Source organism: Mus musculus, chromosome 9, assembly GCF_000001635.26.
Source record: "Mus musculus strain C57BL/6J chromosome 9, GRCm38.p6 C57BL/6J".
In the NCBI taxonomy this organism is placed as follows: Eukaryota; Metazoa; Chordata; class Mammalia; order Rodentia; family Muridae; genus Mus; species Mus musculus.
In genome coordinates, this window is record NC_000075.6 from 72,586,124 (window position 1) to 72,599,408 (window position 13,285).

At 37.1% G+C, this 13,285-nt stretch overlaps 1 protein-coding gene across 3 annotated transcripts in view; it reads left to right on the forward strand.

Annotated features, from left to right (window-relative positions):
• Rfx7 (regulatory factor X, 7) overlaps nt 1-13,285 on the forward strand; it is a 90,781-nt gene that overhangs the window by 53,955 nt on the left and 23,541 nt on the right. For all 3 annotated transcript variants that reach the window (XM_006511223.4, XM_011242754.3, NM_001033536.1), the window contains 2 exons: nt 5,628-5,710; nt 7,115-7,237. In XM_006511223.4, coding sequence (XP_006511286.1) covers nt 5,628-5,710; nt 7,115-7,237 — 206 coding nt within the window. The remainder of the gene's footprint in view (nt 1-5,627; nt 5,711-7,114; nt 7,238-13,285) is intronic.

A 13,285-nucleotide genomic window follows, 5' to 3' on the forward strand; every position in this document is an offset into this window, starting at 1 on the left:
AAAAACCTTCAGAGCCATTTCATTAAACCTCAGTGTAGCCATATTCATCACTTATAAATGATAGATAAAATAGAAACACTTCTTCAAACTACAAGTTAATTTAAAATGTAAGTTTAATAAAAAAAATATGGAAAAATCCTGACATAGCTGCTGGGAGTATAAGTTAGTGTAACAGTTTGGGGAAGAAATCCAAAACTGATAAAGGTGAAGATGTACAACCTTGATGACTATTTCTACTTTTAAACATGTTACAAAAACTCACAAGGGTCACAATTATTATCTAGCATTAGTGCTTAAAATACTGAAGCTTTGTAGTAATTCACTAACAATGAGCAGACCATTTTTACAATGTGCTTTCTCGTTTATCTCACTAGCATATGCTGATCATAAAGCAGTAGCTTTTCTTATTCATAAATATATTCATAATTGAATATGACATTGTGGTAATGCTTACCCCCTCTGTTGCTTTCTCTGATCCTCCTCCCTTTAATCCTTTTCCCTTTCAATGTACCTAATTGTCCTGCTTTTATTTTTATGCCACCTGAAATGCCTGTATGAAAGAAAATATGTGGTATATTCTGATATTGGCTATTTTGTTTCCATCTATTTTCTGACAAGATAATTTTCATTGTAGCTGAATAAAACTGTTGTATATCAGTATCACATTTTGTTTATCCTTTATCAATCAATCAGCAGTTTAGGCTGCTCTTACAACATTAGTATTTCAAACATATACAGATACTTTTTCCATCTTTTATTGATTATTTTATTTATTTACATTTCAAATGTTATCCCCCTTCCCATTTCCCTTCTCCAACTCTCCATCCTCTACCCTCTTACCCCGCTACCAAGATACTTTTATTGTATATGCTGCTGAAGGAATGTCAAAGATAATAAAAGTTAGTGTGACATAGTAATGTATGCCTACCTGATCTTTCTCTCTACTTTGTGATTTTTTTTTTATAACTTTAGATTTTTAAAAACAAAATTGGGTACTAAACTATACTAGAAAGGTCCCCATCTGGCTTCATCTTATTTTTTAGGATTCTTCCTCACAAAAGAATTAATTAGAACAAAACGGATAAAAGCTTCATCTTGGTTGATGGTAAAAGTATAACCTGATACTAGAAAGCATTATTAAATCTATCCATAAATGCAAACTAATTATCCATAAGCTGAACTTGTTTCTGATTGACAGCTAGGACCCAAAGCAGAGAAGCAATCAGAATAGTGTTGCAAGCTTTAAATCAAGTTGAGTTATTAACAGGAGGTTTTGCTTATTTGTTTCACTGTGTATATATTGTTTAAAATTTATAGGAAGAGATTATCAGAGCTGGGGGGGGGGTTGTTGTTGTTGTTTTGTTTTTTATTTTTTTACAGTCCAGTCATTACCTCCTCCCAGTCTACCCTCCCAAAGTTCTTCATCCCATTCCTCCTACCACCTGTACCCAAGAGGATGTCACTGTTGCTCTCCCCCCTCACCCCACCCCCGCTTCACTCTCCCCCCTCCCCAGCTACCCTGCCAAGCCTCCCCACTCCCTGGAACCTCCAAGTCTCTTGAGGGTTAGATGCATCATCTTTCACTGAAGCAGTCCTCTGCTGTGTATGGAAGGGGGAAGGGGAGGGGGGTATCGGACCAGTAGCCTGGTTGGTGGCTCAGTGTCTGAGAGATCTCAGGGGCCTGGATTAGTTGAGACTGCTGATCTTTCTATGGGGTCGTCCTCCTCCTCAACTTCTTCCAGCTTTTCCCTAATTCAACCACCACAGGGGTCCCCAGCTTCTGTCCATTGGTTGGGTGTACGTATCTGCTTCTGTCTCAGTCAGCTGCTTGTTGGGCCTCTCAGAGGATTGCCATCTACTCTCTTGTCTGTAAGCAAACCATAGTATCAGTAATAGTGTTAGTCTTAAATTTCAAAATAAGTTATCTACTGAGTATGAATGGCTGAAAGCTTTTAGGATTATAGGCAGGAACCCTTTTCATATTGTTTTCTAACAGTTATTGCCCAGTCTATTCAACTAGGTAATGCTTGACGCTCACCCTAAACTTGAAACCATTTTCATAGCTTTGCTTTAAGAACATCTTTTTTAAAGTGAAAACTTAAGTCTAGGGATAAAGGGATGTTGGTGTGGGTTATTGTTTTTAAAATGTGATCTTTTAAAGTTTGATAGAGGTCTTCAGATATAAAGATACATCTGCCCAACTCTGTTATAAACTGTGATTGGTGTGGTTTTTGTAAGATTTTTTATTTTATGTATATGATGCTGCCCATTAAACAGTTTCTGCATTCTCCTCTGGAATATTCGTATTGCCTCTGGGGGTGGGGGCAGTCGAAAACTTAACTAAGTCTCTTGTTGGAAGCTTTCTTTCACTTAGAGCAGAGTATTAGTAAAGTAATTCAACTAGGTAATGCTTGAGGCTCACCCTAAACTTGAAACTATTTTCATAGCTTTGCTTTAAGTACATCTTTTTAAAAGTGAAAAGTCAGAGAATTAGTAAGTTGAGAACACTGTCTTAGAATAAGGTTATTTAGGCAGAGGCAAGTTGATCTCTGATTCAAGGCTCGCCAGGGCCACTTAGTAAAATCCTATCTAAGAAACACACACAGTTCTTAAGTGTATACAGTCAAGTTTCTTCTCTACTTCTATGAAAATGGACCACCATTATCCTTTACCTTATGAATTCAGCCAGATGTGGTTTTTAACAACTAGTGCATCTTAAAATGGTTATTCTTCGCATTTAAATTTTCACAAAGTATATTAAATAATATGATGTTTATCATGCTTGCCACATGATACTCTTGCCTTGAAAATCTAGTATAAGAGTCTTCATAAATCAACTGTCATTGTTTTGGAAGCCAACATATGGCAGTGAATGACACAAATATCTAAAACCAGAAAACTGTGATGAACTCAGACTGGAGTCAAATGCCATTAGTACACACTTGGGTCATTTTGTTTCCATTTTTTTCATAGAGTTAATATGACCAATTTTTAGTGTTAGTCTGTAGTTTTTCCTTTTGTGTGCTAAACACCAGTTGTAAATAAAGAAATAACAGAGCATTTACAAGTTTTTATTTTTTAAAGTAAGAAAAAAAGTTTTACTTTTTTTTCAAAAGATATTCTTTGACATCTTATAAGTTTCCTTTTTAGTGCTTTGTCTTAATTTGAAATATGTTTTGAAATGTTCCTATATTCTGAAGTTTCTCTATTTTTCTCATATCTGGAAAATTTTAAAAATTATGTAGAACCCCAAGTTTAACAATCAATATGGGATTTACCTTTTTTTAAAGAATTATTTATTTATTTTCTGTATTTGAGTACACTGTAGCTGTCTTCAGACACACCAGAAGAGGGCACCAAATCTCATTACACATGGTTGCAAACCACCATGTGGTTGCTAGGAATTGAACTCAGGACCTGTGGAAGAGTAGACAGTGTTCTTAACCGCTGAACCATCTCTCTAACTTCTGAGATATATCTTCTCTTAATGATCAAATATTGTGATTTTAGCTATAGTTCTCATTTTTTTGTCCACAATATTATGTATGATTTATTATTACAGTATAACCTCACTAGGTTCAGGATGATAGACACTTTGGGGGTTGAATGGGAACTATAGTATTTAATAAAAATAATATAAGGAACCAAATTTAATAAATTTAAGAAGGGAGAGGTTGGAAACAGGAAAGCCAGTTAGTTCGGTAAGCATTGTCTTAAGTCAGTGGGAGCAAAAAAAATTGTAGTGTTCATCAGTATTGTGATGTATTCAAGTGTTTGTGTAATGTAGAATACAGAGTATAGCCAGACCATTCTCTTGTAAAATTTGTGAAACATGGCAAAACCCAAAACATATATGCTGAGTAAATGAACTTTTTTTGTTGGTGGTAGTGAAAGAAAAAGCTAAAGAACATAAACTATTGTGAGAGTGAAAGTAAAGGTACTGAAGACTGTGGGACACAATGTTTGTGCTCTAACTGGAGGATTAATGTGGAATGCACTGTGAAGAGTTCAGTTAAGCAGACTCCAAAACCACATGTTGTGGAAACTAAGAAAAGGCAGAAATCATAAATAAGACTACTTTGTTTTTGTTTTGTTGTTTTTCTTTAAGAGATATAGCTCATTAAGCATTAGAACAATCCTTTGGAAAATACTCTTAGATGATGAGATTTTTGAAATGTACATAGGACCTATATGCAAACAATTGATAGATTAAGTCACCTTCTGAATTAAATCTAAGATTAAATTTTCGGGTAAATTTTGAAAATAAGGACAGACTTCTATAATCTAAAAAGATTGCTCAATTGGTAAGAGTGCTTGGTGCACAGAAATAACTGCATTTGGGACTCCAGCACACACACACATAAGCAGCCAGGGCATGGACCAGCACCTCTTACCCCTGTGTTGCTGAGGAAGCTATGAAGAGGTGGGATTATCTCTGAGGCTTGCTGATCATCCACATAGCCATTTAACTGCCAACTCCAGGTTAAGTGAGAGACCATTTCTCAAGAAAATGAAGCAGAAGGCGATGAAGGAGAACCAGCATCCTCTTCTGACCTCTACATACATGTATACAATTGTATATAACAAAATGAATAGACAGTTCAAAATTGTGAGATTAATTCTGCTATTAAAATTAAATCTACATATAAACTGTGCTTTATAAAGAATTAATTCTGGCCAGGCAGTAGTGGCGCACACCTTTAATCCCAGCACTCAGGAGGCAGAGGCAGGCGGATTTCTGAGTTCGAGGCCAGCCTGGTCTACAGAGTGAGTTCCAGGATAGCCAGGGCTACACAGAGAAACCCTGTCTCAGAAAAAGAAGAAAAAAAAAAAGAAGAAGAAGAAATTCTGGGCCAGACATGGTAGTGCATGCCTGTAATCCCAGCTCTCAGGAAGCTGGGGTAGGTGAATCTCTCTGAATTGGAGACCAGCCTCATTTACATAGAGAGTTTCAGGACAGCCACAGCTGCAATAATAGAGTGACTCTGTCTTAAAAAGATGTCCTACACCATCACTACTACCTAAAACAATTCTGTTATAAATAACCAGTAACCAGTTCACTTGACATTACTAAGAAGTTTTGCTTGAAATAAGTTACCATAAATGTCTTTTTTTTTTTAAGATTTATTTATTTATTATATGTAAGTACACTGTAGCTGTCTTCAGACCCTCCAGAAGAGGACATCAGATTGCATTACGGATGGTTGTGAGCCACCATGTGTTTGACTAGGATTTGAACTTGGGACCTTCAGAAGAGCAGTCGGCGCTCTTAACCACTGAGCCATCTCGCCAGCCCCATGAATGTCTTTATTGTAAAAAGAGGTTATGAAATGGATGAAACCCATATAAAAGAAGGCAGGAATGACGTTTATTCAGCAATAATAGTAGAGAATTTTATAACTAGGTTTATCTAAATAGAAGCCCTTTTGAAATTCAAACTATAATTTCACCTGCATAGTTCAAAGGGGTTTGTTGGTTTTATTTCAGATCTTTTAGCCTGCATTAGCATTAGTCACATTCTAGGTATTTGAAAATTAGAAAAAGATTAGTAGTATTTAGGGGAAATAATAAATTTAGTTGGGAGGAAATATTTTTAATGATCTTTCTTTTTAACCCTTTGTAACCAGCAAGAAGTTGAGAAGTTTACAGACCTAGAGAAACTCTACCTCTACCTTCAACTGCCTTCTGGTCTTAGCAGTGCAGAGAAAAGGTAGACCTATCCTTGTCTTTGTAATGCTGCCTTGTTTGTAGGACTGTACCAAGCTGTGTACATTAGGATTGATTGTTATTTTAGTATTCCTAAGCTTGTCTGAACACAGATTGGAAAAACAACAGATCATGTGTCTTTCATAATACTTAGTTAATATTCACCATCAATTTTGAATAATTCATTTGTGTAACTGGCTAAATACAATGAAATGTAAGTTGGATTTGGTTACACAGAACAGTGGGAGTATTTATGCCATATAAAAATGTGGAAAAAAAAAGAAAAGAAAAGAAAACCAAAGGATAGCCAGGTAAGTGTTCTGAAGAACCAAGTGTGGGGCTGTTTTTATGCAGTGATGAATAAGCACATCACAGGAGGTCAGAGAAAAGAGGAAGTGCAGTGTTGGCCACATTACTGTAGGTGTGCCTCACTTTCAGTACTTTGGGTATTGATTTAGCTTCATTAAAAGTGCTTAAGTGGAGAGAATGTGGAGAAAACAGTTCTTCAGTTTCTATTCTTTAGATTTTCATTACCTTTGCATATTTCTGAGGATTCATTTCACTCATATGTTATCTTCAATATTATATTCATTTCAAATTGTACATGAGAAATAATGAAACACATATTATGTTGCTTTTACCTGTTCTTACCTCGTATCAACCATATTTTAATTATATCCTGTTCTAAACATGTGCTCAGTATTTTGGAATCAGGTACTTCTACTCGGAGGTTGAGATTAGGGTCATAGTCAGTAGACTAGCTTACTGTATACGGTCTATAATGCCCATTTCATGAGATCGGCTTATAAAAGTACTGCCAGATAATAAAATTAATGCTGATTAATGGACATGGTAGTCTATGCAAAGATCCTAGATGTGAGAAGGGTTACGGTGGGAGGATGATTTTCTTAAGATCTCTCCTGTCCATTCTAGGGATGGAGGGTTTTAGTATGATTTCAGGGTAGGTACTTCTACAGGGATATTCTTTGAGTGTGCAGAGTAAATCGAATATAAAGAATTTACCACAATGTTTGTTCTAAACATTTAACAATTTAGAAATTAAAAAAATATATAAATAGGCAAGTAAGTTAGGAAATATTCATACAAAAGTCATTTTGATCTAAACAAAAACCTTATTTTGTAATATCTTCACTACCTAACATGCTTTAGAATCCAAGCCAGCAGTTTAGCCAAACAGGCCAGTATTTTCAGTCTGAAACAGATAGTAAAAACTGGCTCACAGTCACAAATACACAATTTCTATATAGATTACTGCGTATCTACTGTATGTCCTAAGTTCAGTTTGATCCGCTAATATGTTTTTAACATAACACTTAGGCCTTGCTTAAAAAGGTATTAATAGAATTGCTGTCTGGTTCAGCTAAAATTTGTCTGTTTTTATCACTAGTGATCAGAATGCCATGTCATCTAGTCGGGCACAGCAAATGCATGCCTTTTCCTGGATTCGAAATACCTTAGAGGAGCATCCTGAGACGTCACTCCCCAAACAGGAAGTCTATGATGAATACAAGTAAGTGTACCATGTGATAGACTAAAGCAGATAAGTACTGTGTTAGAACAGTGATTTATTTTGTCTCTGCTTATGATCTGGCTGTTACTTGGGTGATGTGTTTAGAAACTTCCAAGATTACTACCAGCTCTAAGCTTCTGTGCTAGAATGTAATATAGAACAGAGTATTAAATGAGGGCTTTGTCCAGGCTTCTGAGGACAAAGGATGTATAGGGATACTGAATTTAAAGTTTCTTACAGAATTTTAAAATGACAAGAAACATGGGAGGGACTAGAGGGACAGTGGGTGGCAATAAAAAATAATCAGTGCATAAGAAAAGACTAAAACATGGGTTTTTGTACTTTAATATTTTTCTCTTTTTTTTTTAATTGGATATTTTCTTTATTTATACTTCAAATGTTATCACCTTTCCCAGTTCCCCCCCATCCTAAAACTCCTTATCCCATTTCCCCTCTCCCTGCTTCTATGAGGATGTTCCCCCACCTACCCACTCCTGCCTCCCCACCCTGGCATTTCCCTACACTGGGGCGTCAAGCCTTCACAGGACCAAGGACCTCTCCTCCCATTGATGCCCGACAAGGCCATCCTTTGCTACATATGTGGCTGGAGCCATGGGTCCCTCCATGTGTACTCTTTGGTTGGTGGTTTAGTCCCTGGGAGCTCTGGAGGGTCTGGTTGGTTAATGTTGTTTTTCTTCCTATGGGATTGCAAACCTCTTCAGCTCTTCAGTCCTCTAACTCCTCCATTGGTGTACTTGAATTTTTAAGCCACTTTTCATAAATATAAAACCATTTAATTCTATCCCAACCAGAGAATATTGTAAAGTGTTTATTCAAGGATAAAAGAGATTAGTGACATACAAGAACTCCACACAAATAACTTTGATTATGCAAATAGTTTGTTTAAATGGGAAATAAAAAGTATATATGTTATAGGGCTTTAAAGACAGAGCATGATCAGTTATTGTGATATTCAGTATTGCTTAGTGTGTTTATAGTTTATTTGAAAGGAAGAATTCGGGGCTGGAGAGATGGCTCAGCAGGTAAGAGCACCCGACTGCTCTTCCGAAGGTCCTGAGTTCAAATCCCAGCAACCACATGGTGGCTCACAACCATCCCTAATGAGATCTGACTCCCTCTTCTGGTGTGTCTGAAGACAGCTACAGTGTACTTACATATAATAAAGGAAGGGAGGGAGGGAGGGAGGGAGGGAGGAAGAATTCATTCTGGTAGAATAAATAAAGCCAAAATTGTATGGTTATTAAAACATCAAACTAAGAAAAAATTAGTATGAGAGTGGGTGGGTAGGGGAGCAGGGCGGGGGGAGGGTATAGGGGACTTTTGGGATAGCATTTGAAATGTAAATGAAGAAAATATCTAATAAAAAATTTTAAGGGGCTGGAGAGATGGCTCAGCGGTTAAGAGCACTGACTGCTCTTCAGAAGGTCCTGAGTTCAATTCCCAGCAACCACATGGTGGGTCACAACCATCCTAAGGAGATCTGGCGCCCTCTTCTGGTGCGTCTGAAGGCAGCTACAGTGTACTTACATATAATAAATAAATAAATCTTTTTTTTTTTTAATTTAAAAAAAAAATAGTATGTTGTAATTATATAATTTGTTAGAAAACTTTAACAAGAACATTGTTGATATCTGGCAAGAAAACTCTCTAGCTTACTCATAAGTTTTAACTGCTCGTTAAAGAAAGCATAGTGGGGCTATAAAAAGGAATACATACTTAAGATGAGCTAAATGAAGAACTTTAATATTTTGAGAAAAGTTGAAACTGAAAGTTGTTCATTGTTACAATCGGAAACTCTTTGATGAGTATCCACTGTGTGCTGGACCCTGAGTATCTGATGAGACTGACACCAGTTCTGTCCTCCCCAAGACTCTGTATATGTGGTGGGTGGGTGGAATGGTAGTCTGTGTCTGTGATGCCACACTGATCCAGGAAGAGTCCAAGGGTAAAGTTAGCTTTATATTTGGGCTACATGGGAAGCAGGAGGGATGGAGGAAAAAGGTGTATATTTATGATTAGCATAGGGTTAGTACAAACAGGGTAATTAAATACAAAAGACCTTCTTAAACTTATATACTTGATCTTAGCCAAAAGGCCAAAAGGAGATCTTTCTGAAACATGTAAAAAGCTCGTCTGAATTCAATAAAAGAACATTTGTACAATATGTTGAAGAAAGTCTGAGTTCAAGATCCAGGAAATTGACATTGTCAGCAAACTTCTATGACCAGGAAAAGTGTTTAACTGTTCTTTTATCATTTGGCACATCTATAAAATGAAATAGAGTGAAACTGCATAAGGTTTATTTTAGTCTAAAATTATAAACTTGTCTGAAGTAGAAAATCTTGAAAAATTGTCCAGAGATGTCTTGCTAGTTTCCTAAAAAAAAAAAAAAAAATTTTTTTTTTGTTTTTTGTTTTGTTTTTTTGAGGCAGGGTTTCTCTGTATAGCCCTGAGTTAAAAGAAATTTTTAACAAGTGATGTGGTTTTTTTAAAGTTTGTTTATTTATGTATTTTATGAATATGGGTGCATTGTCTGCATGCATTTCAGAAAAGGGCATCAGATCTCATTATAGACAGTTGTGAGCTGCCATGTGGGTTTTAACAATTGAACTTAGTATCTGAGCCATCTCTCCAGCCCCAACAAATGATGTTTTCATGATAGACTATGAACAAATCCATGACATGCATATATTCCTGAAGTATTGGCCTTGCCTATTCAACAATTCATATCACCTGCAGAGACATCACCTCAGTTTGTAAAAATGTGACCATAATGCATGAAAACAGCTCATATTTTCCTAATAATGTTCTGTCTTGGGTAAAGCTTGGTTATATTTTACTATTAAATTATATTGAATTTTTCTTTGAAATCAAGAAATAATAAAAGTTTTTCTTAAGTAAAAGAGATTGAGGTGGCTGTATCTGGAGGATATCATCCTTAGTGAGGTAACCCAATTACAAAAGAAGTCATTAAATATGCACTGACTGATAAGTGGATATTAGCCCAAAAACTTAGAATACCCAAGATACAATTTGCAAAACACAAGAAAATCAAGAAGAAGGAAGACCAACGTGTAAATACTTCATTCCTCCTTAGAATAGGGAACAAAATACCCATGGAAGGAGTTACAGAAACCAAGTTTGTAGCTAAGACGAAAGAATGGACTATCCAGAGACTACCCCACCCGGGGATCCATCCCATAATCAGCCACCAAACCCAGACACTATTGCATATGCCAGGAAGATTTTGCTGAAGGGACCCTGATATAGCTGTCTCTTGTGAAGCTATGCCAGTGCCTGGCAAATACAGAAGTGGATGCTCACAGTCATCTATAGGATGGAACACAGGGCTCCCAGTGGAGAAGCTAGAGAAAGCACCCAAAGAGCTGAAGGGGTCTGCAATCCTATAGGTGGAACAACAATATGAACTAATCAGCACCTAGCTGCATATGTAGTAGAAGATGGTGTAGTCGGACATCATTGGGAAGAGAGGCCCCTTGGTATTGCAAACTTTATGTGCCCCAGTACAGGGGAATGCCAGGGCCAAGAAGTGGGAGTGAGTGGGTAGGAGATCAGGGCAGGGGGAAGGTATACGGAACTTTCAAGATAGCATTTAAAATGTAAATAAAGAAAATATCTAATAAAAAAAGAGAGAGAGAGATTGAGGGCCTGGAGAGATAGCTCAGTAGTTGGAAACACTTGTTGCTCTTGCAGAGGATGCAGGTTCAGTTCCCAGCACCAACATGGTGGCTCACAACCATCTAAAGTAAAGGAACTTACAACTTATTCTGACCTCTGTGGCCTGTGTACACACAAAACTACATGTACATACATTCAGGGAAAACGCTCATACACATAAAATACAAATAAATCATTTTTAAAATAGATTGAAACGTCATATTGTTAAGGAACATTAGTGACTTTTCCAACCTCGTACAGTTAATTTTCAGCTTAGTTGAGTTCTGTGAAGCATGTCACAGGGATTTTGATGGGGATTACATTGGATCTGTGTATCATGTTTAGTAATAATAGCTTTTCACAATATTCTGCAAACAATGAGCATGAGAGTTGTTTCCATCTTGTTAAACTTACATTCTTTATTCAGTGTCTTAGTTTTCATGTGGTGGTCTTTCATGTCCTTGGTTAGACTTCTTCCTAAGTATCCTGTTGAATATGGGAGGATGTTAAATTATTGTAAATGGGATGTCTTTCCTAGTTTTTATGTATCATGTTCATTACCAGTATATAGATAAAGCAACTAATTTTTTTGCTGGTTTTATATGCTAATACCTGGCTGAAAGTATTTATTGGATTCTATGTTTTTGTGGCAGAATGTTTAGGGTCTACATTTTAGATACAGAATCATGACATCTTCACGTAGGGATAATTCTTTCCTGTTTGTCTCCTGTTTGTTATTTGTCTTATTGCTCTAGCTGAAATGTTAAGAACTGGTTAGGGGTTGATGGGGTTTTTTTGCTTAGAATTCTTGCATTTTGTCCATATCCATGTCTCCCTTCCACACTTTCCTACTCAGGTTGCTTCCCACACTTCTCTCTCAAATCATTTCTCTTCTGAATCCAGTTAGTTGGTATAAGGTTGACCATTGGCACATAAAACCAGCCAGGAGGTTCATCCCTAAGGAGAACTTACGTCTCTCCTCTGCAGCCATCTGCTACCTACAGCTCCTCATCTAGGGGAGGGGCCTTGTGAATTCACCCCACATCTATGCTAGAATATTGACTAGTATGATCTTGTATGGGCAACCATAGCTGTAGAACGTTTATGAGTGCACCATCCCTGTCATAACCAGAGAGACTTTCAAAGCAGTCTTCCCAGCCTTCAGGGTCTTGTAGTTTTTCCACCCATTCTGTGAGGATTTCTGAGCTTTGGATGTAGGGTGTTAGTATAGATATCCTATGTGGAAATGGGTATTCCATGAGCACTTTTTTTGTTTGTTTGTTTGTTTGTTTGTTTGTTTTTTGAGACAGGGTTTCTCTGTGTAGCCATGGCTGTCCTGGAACTCATTCTGTAGACCAGGCTGGCCTCGAACTCAGAAATCCGCCTGTCCCTGCCTCCCGAGTGCTGGGATTAAAGGCGTGCACCACCATGCCCGGCTCATCTGCACTTTCTCTCTTCACTTTGACTAGTTACGATTCTCTGTAATAACCTCTGTCTGCTACCAAAGGAATTTTTTTGATGAGGGTTGAGAGCAGTACTAAACCATGGGTATAAGAGTTTAGAAAGAGCTGGGCAGTGGTGGGGCCACCCTGTGGTGGTGGTGGTGGTGGTGCATTCCTTTCTCATTTTTATATCAAGGTAATGCTGATTTCATACATTAGGCTTAATAGTGTTCTTTCTTTTGTTTTACAGAAGAGTTTAAGGAACATTGCTGTTAGCTCTTTTTTTTTTTTTTTTTAAGATTTATTAGTAAGTACACTGAAGCCGTCATCAGACACTCCAGAAGAAGGCACCAGATCTTGTTACGGATGGTTGTCAGCCACCATGTAGTTGCTGGGAATTGAACTCACAACCTTCAGAAGAGCAGTCAGTGCTCTTAACCGCTGAGCCATCTCTCCAGCCCCTGCTGTTAGCTCTTATTGAAACATTTGGTAAAATTCAGCAGTGAATCTATTTGGAATTAAACATACTCAGAGAGGTACCTTACCAGTCTCTTAGGTGATTTTAATCTCTTGAGCTGACAGTGGACATCACCTGTCATAGAAGCATAACATGGTTTTATACATTACATTTGTTTTGACCAGAAACAAAACCTGAGATCATTCTGTAACAGAACATAAATTATCTTTAATAGCTGTCATTAATGGCTACACTACTATTTATCATGTAAATTATGTTTGGATATCAATTAAAATTCCTCTAGGTTATTTTAACCTTCTAGTAGAATATACAATGGTGTTATGAGTGAACACTTAGTACAGGTCACTATCTCGGAAGAAATCCTAATATATGAAGCAGATAAAGACTTGTGTACTTGGGCTGGAGAGATGGCTCAGCAGTTAAGAGCAC